The sequence below is a fragment of the Apis mellifera genome, linkage group LG1 (genome assembly GCF_003254395.2).
Source record: "Apis mellifera strain DH4 linkage group LG1, Amel_HAv3.1, whole genome shotgun sequence".
Lineage (NCBI taxonomy): Eukaryota > Metazoa > Arthropoda > Insecta > Hymenoptera > Apidae > Apis > Apis mellifera.
In genome coordinates this window covers 6,615,677-6,632,545 of record NC_037638.1, presented here as the reverse complement: position 1 = coordinate 6,632,545, position 16,869 = coordinate 6,615,677, and the positions used below count along the sequence as shown (strand labels likewise).

The following is a 16,869-nucleotide window of genomic DNA, read 5'->3' as shown; positions in this document are numbered from 1 at the left end:
TATTTTTTTCAATTATATTTCTTAAAATAAAATATATTTAATTATCTTTAATAATTACAAAAAAAGTAATAGTACTTGTATACAATACATGAAAATATATATAAATATAATCTTATATAAATATAAATAATCTAAGTTAATATAATATAATCATTCATATTTAAATGAGCTAAAAAAGATTATAATGAAAAATAATTTATGAAGAAAAATATCAATAGAAAAAATAACAATGCATATTAATTTATATAAATTTATATAAATATAAATTTAAATTTATAAAAAAAGTTATAGATACATATCTTTATTATATTTTAATTTAATAATAATTTAAATATGTTTATAAATCTATTCCATTATATAAATTTTCTTATAAATGAATAATTATAGTATAACAAAACAATTATAAAAATATGTTTCAATAAAAAATAAAATGAAAATCTAGAAATTTTAATATAGATATATGTTGATATTTTTCTTTGCAAATGCCGCAGTATATCAAAATTATATTTAACACAAAGTTCACAATTAAAAATAAATCTTGACAAGAAATTGGTGCTTTTCAAACATTCCGCATATCATGTATGCGCATAGACGCAGCATATATTGACATGCTATGTACGATCAGATTTTAAGGCTGTGTGGTCAATAAAATAATGAAACGAAATAATTCATGATCTTTTTTAAACATATCCTTTTTTACAAAAAAATAATATACTTTACAATACTAAAATTATGTAACAAATATAAAAATTTCAATATAAAAATGAATATATATATATATATATATATATATATAAATATATATATAAATTGATATATTTTTAATTTATCATTATTATTAAATAAAATTAACTAAGTTATCATTTGACTTTAAAATAAACCATTTTTATTTGTCTTTTTTAAAATTAATATTAAACAATAAAATATTGACAATATATATAATTATAAAAATATTTTATTTATAAATTTTGTTTACAAATTTCTTTGAGTGAAATATAAAAATGCATTAACAGGAATGAATAAATTATGGAATAATAAGTTATATAAATCATTGCAATACATTCATATTTTTTGCACATATTAAAAATAAAAAATTAGATGATTAAATGATTAACAAATATTAAATATTAAATAATTAATTATTCATATAAGAGTTTGTGTTCAAACAAATTAATAAACATTCCTGTTTATGTACAAAAATAATATAAATATTTCATATAAATATTATTTTATAAAACTTATAAGAAAATAATATATTGGTAAAATCTTTGTATTATTTAAAATATAAATTACAAAAAAAAATTTCAAATAATGCATACAATTTTTATATCATATAATTATGTAATAATGAAATAGCATATAGTTTAAAAAGTTTTTGATTAATAAATAATATTAAATATTATTTATAGCAAAATAAATCAATGCATTATTTAAAAAAATATGTTATATACAAGAAAATATTTTCCTATATTTTAAATATAAATATAAAATAGTAAAATAAAAAAACATTACATATACCTTTGGTCCATTCTATGTTAAACAATCAATATTTATGTTGCTTTCAAAGTATTTACTATATACTATTTTATGTTAGAAAAATATCTAAACCATTAAACATACATACATTAACAAAGGTAATGCTAAATTATCAACTTGATTTGTTTGTGCTTCGACAAATGACAGCACAATACTTAATAATAAACTTCGCAAAAATAACCAATCACTGTCTATGCAACCTATTAAAAAAATATATATATTAATTTTAAGATATAATAATTTTATATATTTAATTTTAATTTAAAATATATAAAAAATAATATTTTATTTTATTTTATTTAAAAAAAATGATTTCTTTAATATATATATTTGTATATTAAATTTAATTATAAAAATAAAAACTTATAAAGTTATAAGAATCTAAGAAAAATTTTTTTAAATGTTTAAATATTACATACCCATAAATGTTAGAATACATATTAATCCAATTTGAGTAAGAAAACAAGCAATTGTTCCTTCAAAAGATTTATTTGAATTGGTCCATTTGTGAAAGCCCCATTTACTACCAATAAAACTAGCAGCAGTATCACCCACACCAACTGTTAAAATACCACTGAGCAAAATTAATAATGAAAGATTATTGGTAGGCATCCAAAGTGGAAAGGATAAGCCACAAAATAAGTATAAAGGTGTTAAAGAAATCAAATTATCTTTCTCATCAGCAAACACAGAAAATCCTTGTTGTAATATTTTCCCAAGAGGTGGTATTTGTAAATATCTTATCAACTAAAAAATAAGAAATTTAAAAATATTATAAATATACTAAAAAAAATGTAATTTTTTATTAAGTATAGTTATATACCTCGAGAAATAAAAATAATCCCATTATTATACCACTAGCTAGATATAGTAATATACGTTCATATATTAAACCAGGTATATACACAAGTACAGCTAATAAATGAAACATTTTTCTAGTTGAAGTTGTTGCTTGAAGATTTATTAATACTTGATATGTAACAACTGTTATACCTAATAATAGACATATAATCCAATATCCAATTAAGATGATCTGTAATATTTGTAAGTATTAAAAATAATTTTATATTCATGATATATACTATAAATTATTATTATTAACCTTATTTGTTTTACTACAGAAGTAAAATATCCAAATCAAAGGATTTTGATCCAATAAGATATACATTAATGGTATAACAATTGTTAGAAGACTAATAGCCAATATGTAAAAATTTTTAGTCGAATTAAACATTGGAAAATAATTAGATATTAAACATACTGATATCACATATAGCATTATAACCTGAAAGTATATTTTTTAATTACTTAATTACATCAAATTTATTGAAATAAAAAATTCCCTTTAAAATACCTGTAAAAAAACTGTTGCAATATCATTATCATGAATTGGTGGCAAATGATATCTTAAGGGTAAATTTGTTACCACAGACATAAGAAATAAAATACATCCATGCATAGCTGCTGTTGCTTCTCCGATTGTGAAACAATAAGGAAAAATAGACATCAATTGAAGAATGCCCCAAGTTCCTAAACTACTAACACTTAAGCCCCATATGACACTCATCAATAGTCCTGTTCTTATATATGAATGAATAAAACAATTTTAATTAAAATAATGATTTTATAAAATATTAAATAAAAAATATTTACATAAAATATAATATAATATTATGATTTATATAAATCACATACATGCAAAATTTTTTTTTAATTTTAATTTTTTAATTTAGCTAATTGATTAATATAATATAAAATATATTATGGCAAAAAATTATTAATAACATAAAATAATATTTATAAATTGTACCTTTATTTGCAACAAAAAGATATAATAAAGATGTTATTATAGCTGGTAAAAAATATATAGCTTGGAAATCTTTAACTGTTATTTTTTCACTTGATAATCTCAAATATAAACATATAGAACTAATAATAAGACCAATTCCTGTGAGACCCACAATGAGGCAGATTTCAGAATAACTGGTATCTTCTTCTAACAGAGTTAAAATTGCACTTAGACCTATTAATATTCCAAGCCATAATCCAGTATTAGCTTTTATCCTAAAAATATTTTTCATAATTTTGCAAAAATTTTAATGATTATAAATTTTTATAAATATAAATATAAATATTTTTATTATAATGATAATATCATTGTAGTTATATTTATAACATATCATACATATAAATATTTTTAAATTATATATAACTTTAATGAATATTATATAACATAAACATGATATATGGATAATTATAATTATAATTTGAAAAAAAAGCAAAAAAATAAACTTATTTTTATTTAGCTCAATTGATTAAAAATATTTTATAAAAATTTTAAAATATATTTAATATTTCATATATATTTGTTTATTTAATTTATTTTTAAATATACATATGTCTATATTATTGAAAGATATTCATTAAATAATATTTGGAAAGAAAATTGAATGCAGTTAATATAAATATTATAAATATTTAGAAAAACAAATTTTATTTCTTTACATATTACACAATTTTTAACGAATATATAAAATATAAACATATCAAATAATCAATATTCTAAAACAAACTTTGAGGTTAAGTTACATCAATTTTTATATTTATACAATAAATAATGAACATACCGATGTTTTATGCCATTATCTTTCAAACTATGTAATATCCTTTCTTCAAAATATCTATATTTTCTTAAAAAAAATTCCATTGTTAATAAGGAATTAAAAAAAAAAATATGTTTTTATACCATTAGTAACCACACCCCCAAACATTTGACATGAAAAATGTAATGTTATCTGAAAAGTCTTTTCCGTCATATTTTTTGTTCTCATGTTACGAAAATATAGAATATATAATAAATAATTACAAAATAATTTGACATATAATTTAATTTCATTTTATGCAAATTTTAAAGTTTTATTCTATAATTTTTAATATTTATCAATAATTCATTTATATTTTTATATTAAATATTATGTTATATATTATTATCAGTTAATCATTATATATTTTATATATAATTTATTATGATTTATATATAATTTATAAAACAAAGTTATAATAAACTTAATAATATTTAATTGAATAATAAAAATTTAAATTTTTTTAATGATAATATATTGTATATGTATATATATGATGTATGTATATATATATATATATATATATATATATATATATATATGTATATATGTGCGCAACGTTGATACAAAGATATTACAAGAAAAAGATAAAAATATATCAATAATTATATTATTTATTAAAATTATTTATTATATGAAACATTTATATAAAAATAATAAAACAATAATACAAGAACAAAATAAATTAGTGTTTCGTTAAGTATTTTTTATATATATTATATATTATTTAACAATTTATATTATTTATAATACAATATTATTTAACAATCATTTTATATTTTTCATTCACATTAATTATATTAATGCAAATGAAAATTTTATAATATATCAATTATAATTTATGCAAAGGAATATAATATTTAATATTAACTTAATATTAAAGAACATTAAAAAATTATTTCTATCTAACAATTTAAATATTAATAATTTCATTATAATAATTACAAAATTTTGTAAATTATATAACATCAATTATTTAATATATATTTATCAAGAAACATTTAAGAAATATATTTTTTAGCAAATGCGATTAATCCGTTTGTTGATGAATCATGATTTGTAACTGGTTGGGTACTCTCTAATTCAGGTTCAATTACTTTTGCTAACTGCTTTCCTAATTCAACACTGTTGGAATAAAATTGATTTATTTTATTACTTATTCATTTAAAATTTTTAATTATTAAATATCGAAATAAATATTTACCCCCATTGATCAAATGAATTAATATCCCAAATAATTCCTTGTACAAATATTTTGTGTTCATACATAGCTATAAAAATAAAATATATTTAAATAAAATATAATATAAACAATATTTTACTATATTATATATGTTAAATTTACCAATCAAAGCTCCAAGAATAAAAGGCGTTATTTTTTTAAGAAGGATAGTATTGGTTGGTCTGTTTCCTTCAAATACTTTATGTGGTAATAACAAATTTATTTGTTCAGGATTTACGCCTGCTTTTTGCAATTCGGTTCGTGCTTCATTTTCATTTTTTCCTTTCATTAAAGCTTCAGTTTGTGCAAAACAATTTGCAAGCAAAATTTTATGATGAAGATTTCCTTGAACCTGAAGTATTAATATTTTATTACTTAAAATTTTATTACTTAAAATTACGTAAAATTATTAAATGATTAATTAAATGATTAATTTTAATAGTACCTTGTTATGTGATTGTATTGGAATTATAAAATCACAAGGAACAAGTCTCGTACCCTGATGTAATAATTGATAAAATGCATGTTGTCCATTAGTACCTGGTTCTCCCCACACAATTGGACCTTAAAACATTTTTTTTTTTTTTCCATACATTTTTTTTTCTAGATATATAATAGAATACATAAAATATTTACCAGTAGTATAATTCACAACTTTTCCTTCTCGTGTAACATATTTTCCATTACTTTCCATATCTCCTTGTTGAAAATAAGCAGCAAATCTATGTAAATATTGATCATATGGTAATAGTGCATGTGTTTCAGTTTTATAAAAATTATGATACCATATTCCAAGCAAAGCTAATAAAATTGATGCCTATAAAATAATGATGTATCATATGAATATATAATATTTATAATATTTATTATATTTATAATATCATTGAATATATATATATACAATGTTTTATTAAACATATAATGATTTGATCTTTTAATATAATTTCACTTAACTAAACTAAAAATCTGATTATGAGCAAGAATTAAATATTTACATTTTTTTCTAATGGAGCAGTACAGAAATGTTGATCCATAAAGTGTGCTCCACTTAATAATTTTTCAAAATTTTCAAATCCAATAGACAAACAAATTGATAAACCAATAGCAGACCATAATGAATAACGTCCTCCAACCCAATCCCAAAATCCAAACATATTTTTTTCATCAATACCAAATTCTTTTACTTTTTGATTATTAGTAGATAATGCAACAAAATGCTGTGCAACTGCTGTAGGCTATAAAAAAGTTATGAAATATAATTTGTGAAATTGTATTTCCTATTTTTTACTTACATTTTTTAAAGTTTCTAAAAGCCATATTTTAGCAGAAATAGCATTTGTAATTGTTTCCTGAGTAGTAAATGTTTTTGATGCTATTATGAAAAGAGTTGTTTCTGGATTCAATTTTTTTAGAGTTTCAGCTATGTGAGTTCCATCTATATTACTAACAAAATGAACACGTGGCCCAATATGAAATGCCTTTAATGCTTCAGTTACCATTAAAGGACCCTATACACGTAATAACAATTATATTTTAATAAAAATAAAATCTATTTATATTTGATATAAAGAGACAATAATTTATATAACATATACCAAATCTGAACCACCAATTCCAATATTAACAACATCTTCAATTGGTTTACCAGTAAAACCTTTCCATTGTTTTGAAAGAACCTATAACATAAGAAAAATAAATATTACATGAAAAATTATTATTTCTAAAAATTAAAAATAAAGTAAAATAATAATTATATATATTAATTTTACCTCATTAGTAAATTGTTTCATATGATTCAATACAGCATTCACATCTGGCATTACATCTTTATTATCAACCAATATTGGTTTATTAAGTCTATTACGTAAAGCAATATGTAAAACTGCTCTATTTTCTGTAAAATTAATTTTTTCTCCTTTAAACATAGCATCTCTTGCAGCTTCTACTTCACGTGCTTTTGCCTTAAAATTAATAAAATTTGATAAAATATATTAAAATATATTACATTTATATAAATTTTTGTAATTATACAATTTTAATAATTTCAATACATACCAATTCCAATAGTAATTGCAATGCTTCTTTAGTAAGACGATTTTTAGAATAATCAAGTAAAATTGGTCCATCTTCAGGAGTAGAAATCTCTAAGCTAATAACAATTAATATATTAAATATTAATAAAATACTTTTTAAATTAAATTTTTTAATTTCATTATAATAAAGCTATTTTTTTTTCTCATTCTGGTACAAAATATATCTTTTTGTATTAATCTAATTTATACTTTAAATGATATATATATATATATATATATATATATATATACATATACATATATATATAAAGAAAAAAAAAAAATAAAGAAAAAATTAAAAAATTTATAAAAATAATAAAATAATAAAAATATATTCATTTTAATTTTATAAAAAAAAATGCAACAAAAACATTTCCATAATAAATTTATAAGCAATTATTAATAAATGATAATTTTATTCAAGCAAACATTTTTCAAAAGGTCACATCAAGGTCACATCAAGGTCACATGTCAAGGACAAATAAAACTTACCTAAAATTTTCAAAGCGTTTAGGATCTTGTTGAAAAAGATCATATATTTTGATTTTTGAACCATTTGTGGAAAAATATTGTTGCAATTTAGTCCATGCTACTTCGGATGTTAATTGTAGTTTTGGTTTCATTTTTTTTTTTTTTTTAATTTAAGAAAACCGCGCTGCTATCACAAATCCAAATACGTTTCTATGATCAACGACTTATAAACTGCATTCATTCATATGTTAACTCTCTTATGTTTAGGCTGTTTTTCAATTGTCTTTTTCAATTATACTTTATGACATTTTCATGAAAATGATGTTTAAAAAATAACTTTAAGAAAAATAGTTTATTTTAATTATATTATTTTTAAATATTTATGCGTATTAATTTTTTTATTTTAAAAATATAATTTGTTACTAATACTGTTATTGAATTTTATTGATTATAAAGAAAATTTAATATAAATTTAATGAAATAGAAATAATTGTTTATTGTTGAAATAATTGTATTTGTTACTAAAATTTTCTTCTCTTATTTTAATCGATATAAAAAAATTAATAAAGCATAATAATTTTGCTAAATAAATTGAATAGTCTTTTTTTATTTAACGTAACAAATAGTTTTGTAATTGATATTTTTAATATAATATATTTATCATAATTAAATATGTTAATTACTAAATAATTATATTTAATCATAATGATTAAAACTATTTTTTTTTAAATTTTGTATGTTTTATTAAATAATAATTATTAATAGACAATAATTTTTAAATTTATTATTAATTGTTTATGAAGATGTTAAATAGAATGAATGAATGAATGAATGAAACTAAATTGAACTACGGAATGCATACGGAACGACGGAACAATGTACCATGTAGTACCTATGTTCTAACTGAATTGAGTGCAATCATCGAAAACTCTGGAGTCTAAATTTTTAGGTTGCTTTTCGAAGAAGTTTCAACGTTTCATTCTTTTATTATTGTAGACAAAGTAATAAAAATTGCAGAAGAAGTTGAACTCCACTAATTTGGTGGATTGTTCTTATTCCAAGAGCAAAAATGGTAATCGACTTTTGTTTTGACTACTTTAAATCTTGATACACATTTAATATTTGTTTATTTAATTTAAGTATTTTTTTAATAATGAAAACATATTTTAATGAATTGATAGTTACACAGTTTCTGATTTTAGATATTATTGTTATAATTATAATATAAATATGTATAAAAATATAAAAACATGTTAACATCAAATGTAAAAACTTATTAAAATTTTAACAATACATTAAAAATTTATTTTAATGTTACAATAATATTTTTATAAATAAATACTTTTAAAATAATCTTTTTTTTAAATTTTATATTATTAATGATTAAATACAAAAAAATAATTTATAAATATTTATAAATAAAAATTAATTAGCTATAAATGTTTTTATTTGTTTTATATATATATAAATAATTAAATTATAATATGTATTCTTATTATTGTTGTAGTCTCATACAATATTGCTTGTTCAACCAGGTAATAGACCTGAAACAAGAACATATTCAGATTATGAAAGTGTTAATGAATGTATGGAAGGTAAGAATATTTAAAATTTGAATATTAAAATTTAAAAAAATTTTTAGATAAAAACAAAGTATTTTATATAATGTAAATTAATAAAAAAAAAAATAAATAAAAATTTGATTTTTAATATAGGTGTATGCAAGATTTATGAAGAACATTTGAAGAGGCGAAATCCAAACACACCAACTATAACATATGATATCAGTCAATTATTTGATTTCGTTGATCAACTTACAGATTTATCATGTCTTGTTTATCAAAAATCTACAAATACATATGCCCCATATAACAAAGATTGGATTAAAGAAAAAATATATGTTTTATTACGTCGAGCTGCAGGACATGGCAAATAATTAATAAATAAAAATAGATATATACTTTATAAGATAAATTATCTTTAAGTAAAAGTATATATTACTGTTTGTAATAATAAATATATAATAAATATATAAAGAAACTGTACTATTATATTCATGTATTGTACAGCAATTTCTTAAATATTGATTTTAAATATAATAACAATTATTTTTAAGCATATTTTTAGATACATTTTTTATTTTACATATATATATATATATATAATGATAATTTTTTTTTAAATTTGTATTATTTTCAGATAAATGTAAATATTCATTAAAATATATATTCTTAATAAATTTTTAATGGTTTCATGTAAAAGCTATAAATATTGAACATTTAAAAGAACTTGTATTGTGTATTTTTATATCAAAATAATTTTAGATATGAATAAAGAAATAATTAATTAATATTTATGTATTAATTTTCAATTAAAATAATTATTTCCAGTTATTTCTTTGTTACCAACTGATACGTAATTATTATAAAATAAAATCTATTTTATAATATATATGAAAAAATTATTTAAAAAATCAATATTATATATAAATTATATTTTTTATTTTTATTTATATATGAATAATCTGAATTTTGAATAAAACAAGAAAAATTAATTTTTATAAAAATAAAATTACCGAATTTAAAAAAAATTATTATAAATTATTATAAATTCTATTATTAAGTAAATTATATATAATTAAAATTAATTATATTTGATTATATTATTAATAACATTTTACATAATAAATATTACATTTATATAAATTTTATTTATTTTTATCTGTTATCGTATGTAAGTTAATTTTACAAAGTTATATACATAAGTAATATACTATACATACAAGTAGTACAATATATTATTTTTTTATTATATTTACATATTTTTTGTTTTTAAATGATTGAAATGATATCATAATATTATATTTAATCACTCATTAATATAGTTAGTATACATTTACATGTATACATAATTTTTTATATAGTGATATAAAAACACATAAATTGTATATATCGCATTCTATTTTACGCATTGCGTTCATGTATCAGCTGTCTGCTATTAAATGCAGTAGTTTCGTCGAGATACAAGAATAAGAATTTTATATATATATATATATATATATATATATATATATATATATGTATTATATATATATATATAAGGTAAATGAATCATGAACGAATGCATTTGTTGAAGGAAATCAGTATTTAGATAACGTTCAACTACTGCAGAAGACGATTGCTAGTTCGTCAACTAACTTTTAACGTTACATTCAGTTGTGAATGAGATTTTTTTCTTTTTTAACCAATAGTAATATCATTTAAATTATTTTTTTATAAACAATAATAAAAAATATTTTATACTGATGAAATGGATACTGTATTATAATTCTATTTTTATCTTCTAAAATGTTCAATAGTGTTTAATATTAATTTTCATAAAAATTGTTATTTTTTGTGTACATTAGATATTACGAAGAATTTATATGAAATAAAATATTGCAAATTATTATAATCACATGATTTAAAAAATATTCTGTGATAATTGCATAAGTGACAGAATGTCTGACGGCAAAATTGAAGTTGATCCCTTCAGTGAAACAACACTGGAATTCCAAAGTTGTGAAGGTAAAATTATCAATATTGTTCGAAACTGATTTATAAAATAATTATTAATTTAAATATTATTTAGTTTATAAATTCGTGTAATTTTTAAAAGAATATTTATTTTATAATATATTTAAAAAAATAATTGATGTTCTTAAATCATTTAAATACGTATTTATTGCATAAAATAATAAAAATAATTTAATAATAAAAGTATATAATTATTGAATATAAAATATTTATGATTATCAATACATTGGAAAATTTCATTAATTTATGTGTTGTATATTAATATTTTTTTATTTTATTTTATTATTATTTATTGCATTTTTATTTAAAATCAAAAATAAATATTAAATCAAATAAAATAAAAAAATTATAATTATAATATTTTTAGTCAAAATTTAATAGAATATATATATACAAAATATAATATAAAAATTATTTATATTATTTTATCTTAATTTCAAATTTTAATATTTGAAGGAGTTATAGAAACAATCATACAATCAAATACAAAGGAAGAATCACAGAATATAACAAATGAATTAACATATGCAGAACCTTTAACAGCAGAACAAATACGATGGTTTTATAGAGATGGTGTAGATAAGAGATGGGTAGAATTCTGTGGATATGATAGCTTAAGAATTGAAAATGCTTGGCAAAGTTATCAACATTTGTTTAATAAAGATAGTGATGTAACTAATAATGCACTTCCTATTGAAAAAATTGTAGTTAGAGGAGGAATGTATGATGTGGAACTAGATAAGATGAAATGTGTTTCTATATATTGTCCAGGTATATATTTTATTCAATTTCATAATTTTATTAAATATGATTTAACAAAATAAAAATGAATATAAATTAATTAAAAATTAATTCAAAATTAATTAAAGATATTTTTTCATTTATTAAATGAATTACAAATTTCTTTATTATACGATTCATTTAATTTAACTAATGATTTTTTTATGAGAGCATTATTATGTCCACTATAGAAACTGATTGATTTGTCCTTGAGTTTATTGTGGCCTATTATATTTAACCATGATTAATGTGATTCTGAAACACCATAGACTGAATATTATATATTTTATTATTTCAATATTTGTTTCAATTTTTATATAAAATTTTTATATAAAATATATATAACATATTTCATATATAGAAAATTTCATGCAATATTTTAATTTTTTTACTTTTAAATTAAGTTAAAAATATTTATAATTTATTATATAATAATAAATAATATTATATATTATATATAATATTATATATAATTTTGTTTAAATAAATATAATTATTAATTTTATTTAAAGGTGAAGAATGGGAAATTATGAGAGGAACTTGGTATTATGATGGTAGTTGGCTACCTTTAGAAACAGAACAATCTAAAATTATAGAAGAAGTTCATCTTAATCTTTTTCAAAAGCAACTTTCTGATCAAGCTACTTCAACATATGATACACCTCACTCTTATAAAAGTATAAATTTTTTTTTAATTTTATTTTTATTTTTTATTTTTCATAATATAATTATGAATTTCTTTTATTTCAGTATTACATACTGAAAATTTTCCTGAATTTCATGTTGATTGGCATAGTATAAATGATGTCGTATTATATAGTGAATATAGACATAGTAAATTAATGCGTAGTGTAACATCAAAACTGGGTTTTGCAAAAAGTAAGTATTTTAAAAATATATCTTTATAATAATTATCATTACATTATTTATAATGAATATTGTAGCAACAGGATATCAATTAAAAAGAGGATATAAAATTCTTGCTGTAAAGGAAGATAAACCTCATGATATTGATCATATAATATTTGTAGTTCATGGAATTGGTCAAAAAAGAGATACTGGAAAAATCATTCGTAATACAACATTGTATGTAATATATATTTTTAATATAAATATATGAAAATTTTCAAAAATTAATCTATTGCATTTGATATTTATAACAGATTTAGAGATTGTGTAGATTGGTTGAAACAAAAATACTTTCCCAATTCAAATTATAGAGTAGAATTTTTTCCTGTTGAATGGCGATCTTCATTAAAACTTGATGGTGGTAAGAAATTATTGAATAAATTATACAATTATCTTGTAACATTTATTTGTTTTTAATTAATAAATTTTATATCTTTTATCTTATATAATCAAAATTTTTAGGTATAGTAGAAGCTATCACACCTTTTAGCGTAGTAAGCATACGACATTTATTAAACACATCAGCAATGGATATTCTTTATTATACAAGTCCTCTTTATGGAGGGGAAGTAAGAGCTGGATTACAAAAAGAATTAAATAGATTATATTTAATGTTTGCTAGTCGTCATCCAGGTTGGAAAGGAAAAGTTTCAATTCTAGCACATTCATTAGGATGTGTAATTGTTTATGATATTGTCACAGGTTGGATGGGTCCAGATACAAGACCTCCATCTCCAGAAACACAAGAAGTTTTAAAACAACGATTACAATTTCCAGTAAATGTCACTAAACATTGTTTTATAATATTCTAAATGATAAAGCATGAATTGATATGATCTAATATTAAAACAATTATAAAAATTAAATATTTTTATAATTTCAGATAGAAAATTTATTTTGTTTGGGTTCTCCATTATCAGTATTTCTTGCATTACGTACACCTTCTCTATCCAACAAAACTGATGTGATGCCTCAAGATTTATGCAAAAGATTTTATAATATATTTCACTGGTCTGATCCTGTAGCTTATAGAATGGAACCACTTCTTGAAAGGGAATATAGCAAAATTGAACCTGTTCTTATTCCTTCATATGGAGGAGTTGATGGTCAACAAACAGAACAGTCACCTCCAACAATAAATAATGCTGACCAAAATTTTTCTCCTACAGGTATTTTTTATATTATTTTTTATATTATATTAGTTTTTTAAAATTTTTAAATTATTTTTAAAATTTTTGGAAAAAATAAAAGTATAATATCTATATTATTTTAAATATTTAATAATAGATAATGATGAAAGAGAAGATAATTCAGTAGATATATCTAATCGCACACCAGATAAAGGTTGGAGTCTTTGGGGCTTAGTTCGAGCGGGTTGGAATGTTAAAGAAGGTGTTTCTACACCTATTCAACCAGGACAAGGTAAGGATGTTATATTAATTTTTATTTATATATTAGTGATAAAAATTATATAATAAAATATATAATATAATATAAACATATAATATATAATATAATATTTTTCTTTATTATTAGAATTAACACAACGATTGGATTATGTACTTCGAGCAAGTTTAGGAAGAAATTATTTTTACACATTAGCAGCACATACAACATATTGGAGCAATTATGATGTAGCTTATTTTGTGTTAACAAGACTTTTTCCAGCACTAGAAACATGATGTTGGTTAGTACATTTAGTATATTAGAATCAAATCAATTAGATACTACTAAAATTTACTAGTCCATAGTAGGCCGGTAACTTAATTTAATATTGGAAGTAGGCCTACCAAGAAAACAATCTGTGATAATAAGAAAAACGATACAATAATGTTATAGATTCTACATAATCATTTTATACCGCTCGTATAATTTAAGATTAATATAGTCGAGTTTCACAAAAACTCAAATGTAATTTTACATATTTTATAAGATAACTCATTTATATACAGTATAATATAATTAATTAATTATTATTAAATAAAAAATTTTATCTTATTTCTGTTTAAATTTATCAAATTTTTTGTATATTTTTGTGTATTTTTTTTATTAAAAAACATAATATATAATAAATTAAATTAAATTAAAAGGATAAATAATGTATATTTGATACATTGTAAATATTATAATTAATTATAATTAATGTGAAATATTTATTAAAATTATATAAATATTATAAATTATGAACATTATAAATATTGAACATTATATTATCAAAAATCTGTATTATATGAGATATCTTATATTATTGAAAAATTATTATTTTTATTTGTTTTTCAGTAAAAAAAGAAGAAAATAACATTATAACATAAAATTATATTAACTTTAAAAAATTCATTATTATTACATTAGCTTAAGATAATAGTTTATAATATAAAGTTTATAAATTTATTATATTATATGTTAATATAATTTTCTTAATAATTTTCTTTTCTTATTTTTAAAAATTAATATTAATACCAAATTACAATTTTATGTTATATTTTGTACATTTTATTACATATATGTTTATTTGTTAATAGACAATGTGAATTATTTTTCAAATATTTTGTAACATATTCAAATAACTGAATTATGATAATATGATTCATTCACATTGAACAATGTTGGACGTTTGTTATGTATATATTATATAAGTACAATATGCCTTTTTTAATTGGAAATGTTTGAAACTATGAAAAAATACAAAAAATACGAAAAAAATGTTTCTGATAAAAATTGTTGGTAAGAAAATATATTCTATTTTCTTACATGTATTTATATTATATAGTATAAATAATGTAAATGTATAAAAATTGTATAAAAATTAATTTTAATTTTTTAAATGAAACCATATAATTTGATTATATCAATCAACATAGCTTATTATTTTCTATAAAAAAATATTAAATCGAAAAATCTTAATTTAGAAGATATTTTGACTTGAAATTTATAAAAAAAAATCATAAATAATAAAGTATCCTTATATTTCAGATGATAAAATTTATAAACTTCAAGTTCAATATCTTTTAAATTAGTAATTTTTCAATAAATGAATTAATATTTTTTCATAGAAAAAGAATCGATTGGTACATTAAAAAATATATAATTTTATATAAAAAAATTAGTTTGTGATTTTTACATCAATATAAACAAATTAATATTGCATAATATTATAAAATATTTTTTTATACAATTTTTATCTGAAATATTTTTTCATATAATTAGTATTTTGTTAAATATTTGAGCATTTCTAGTTAAACAAGACATATATTGAAATGATGTCATATTTAATATAAATGTTTTAAATATTTCTTTTTTCTTAAATATTAATCTTTTATTTTATTATGAAAAGTGAAACTCGTCATATATGCTGAAAATTTATTTTAAATAAAACAAAAAATTGTCTTAATTGTATCAACTAAAATCATTATGTAAAACAAACAAAATGGTATTAATTGTATCTTTGTTATTTTATTAATAGAAACAAATAATGATTATCTTTTCATATTATATAATCAAATTTATCATTAAAATAAAGAAAACATTTTTTCATCAATATTTAATACATTATAAATAATATTTTAATGATAATTATGTTGTGCTTTAGTTTTTCTTTTCTTTAATTTTATTGAACATACAAATTTTTCTAATATTTTAATTATATCTTTTTGCATTCTATT

At 18.9% G+C, this 16,869-nt stretch overlaps 4 protein-coding genes across 6 annotated transcripts; 2 read left to right on the top strand and 2 right to left on the bottom strand.

Annotated features, from left to right (window-relative positions):
* Nucleotides 1-1,449: 1,449 nt before the first annotated feature.
* On the bottom strand, nt 1,450-4,333 carry LOC724234 (dolichol kinase). The gene is made up of 7 exons (XM_026444283.1): nt 4,164-4,333; nt 3,347-3,600; nt 2,891-3,111; nt 2,639-2,821; nt 2,360-2,569; nt 1,956-2,283; nt 1,450-1,736 (listed from the first exon to the last, which is right to left on the bottom strand). Exons 1-7 carry the CDS (start codon nt 4,241-4,243, stop codon nt 1,603-1,605), a joined length of 1,410 nt encoding a protein of 469 aa, XP_026300068.1. The 5' UTR covers nt 4,244-4,333; the 3' UTR covers nt 1,450-1,602.
* Nucleotides 4,334-4,863: 530 nt separating this feature from the next.
* On the bottom strand, nt 4,864-8,209 carry LOC551154 (glucose-6-phosphate isomerase). The gene is made up of 11 exons (XM_623549.6): nt 7,965-8,209; nt 7,456-7,549; nt 7,170-7,361; nt 6,996-7,076; nt 6,693-6,908; nt 6,396-6,635; nt 6,037-6,217; nt 5,846-5,964; nt 5,524-5,752; nt 5,383-5,449; nt 4,864-5,303 (listed from the first exon to the last, which is right to left on the bottom strand). The coding sequence occupies exons 1-11, from the start codon at nt 8,093-8,095 to the stop codon at nt 5,180-5,182; spliced, it is 1,674 nt and encodes a 557-aa protein (XP_623552.1). The 5' UTR covers nt 8,096-8,209; the 3' UTR covers nt 4,864-5,179.
* Nucleotides 8,210-8,753: 544 nt separating this feature from the next.
* On the top strand, nt 8,754-10,063 carry LOC724144 (enhancer of rudimentary homolog). Its single transcript, XM_001119900.5, has 3 exons — nt 8,754-9,015; nt 9,451-9,538; nt 9,659-10,063. Exons 1-3 carry the CDS (start codon nt 9,013-9,015, stop codon nt 9,877-9,879), a joined length of 312 nt encoding a protein of 103 aa, XP_001119900.1. The 5' UTR covers nt 8,754-9,012; the 3' UTR covers nt 9,880-10,063.
* A 1,011-nt stretch (nt 10,064-11,074) lies between these two features.
* Nucleotides 11,075-15,176, top strand: LOC724115 (phospholipase DDHD1). 3 transcript variants are annotated; one of them, XM_026444137.1, is made up of 11 exons: nt 11,075-11,192; nt 11,350-11,509; nt 11,975-12,289; nt 12,811-12,975; nt 13,049-13,177; nt 13,243-13,384; nt 13,462-13,568; nt 13,670-13,983; nt 14,091-14,376; nt 14,495-14,629; nt 14,744-15,176. In XM_026444137.1, the coding sequence occupies exons 2-11, from the start codon at nt 11,443-11,445 to the stop codon at nt 14,887-14,889; spliced, it is 1,806 nt and encodes a 601-aa protein (XP_026299922.1). In that variant the 5' UTR covers nt 11,075-11,192; nt 11,350-11,442; the 3' UTR covers nt 14,890-15,176. The 3 variants fall into 3 exon arrangements, with proteins under 3 accessions (XP_026299922.1, XP_006563270.1, XP_001119847.1); XM_001119847.5 differs by lacking the exon at nt 11,075-11,192 and having other exon boundaries at nt 11,261-11,509; XM_006563207.3 differs by lacking the exons at nt 11,075-11,192; nt 13,243-13,384; nt 13,462-13,568 and having other exon boundaries at nt 11,260-11,509.
* Nucleotides 15,177-16,869: the final 1,693 nt, after the last annotated feature.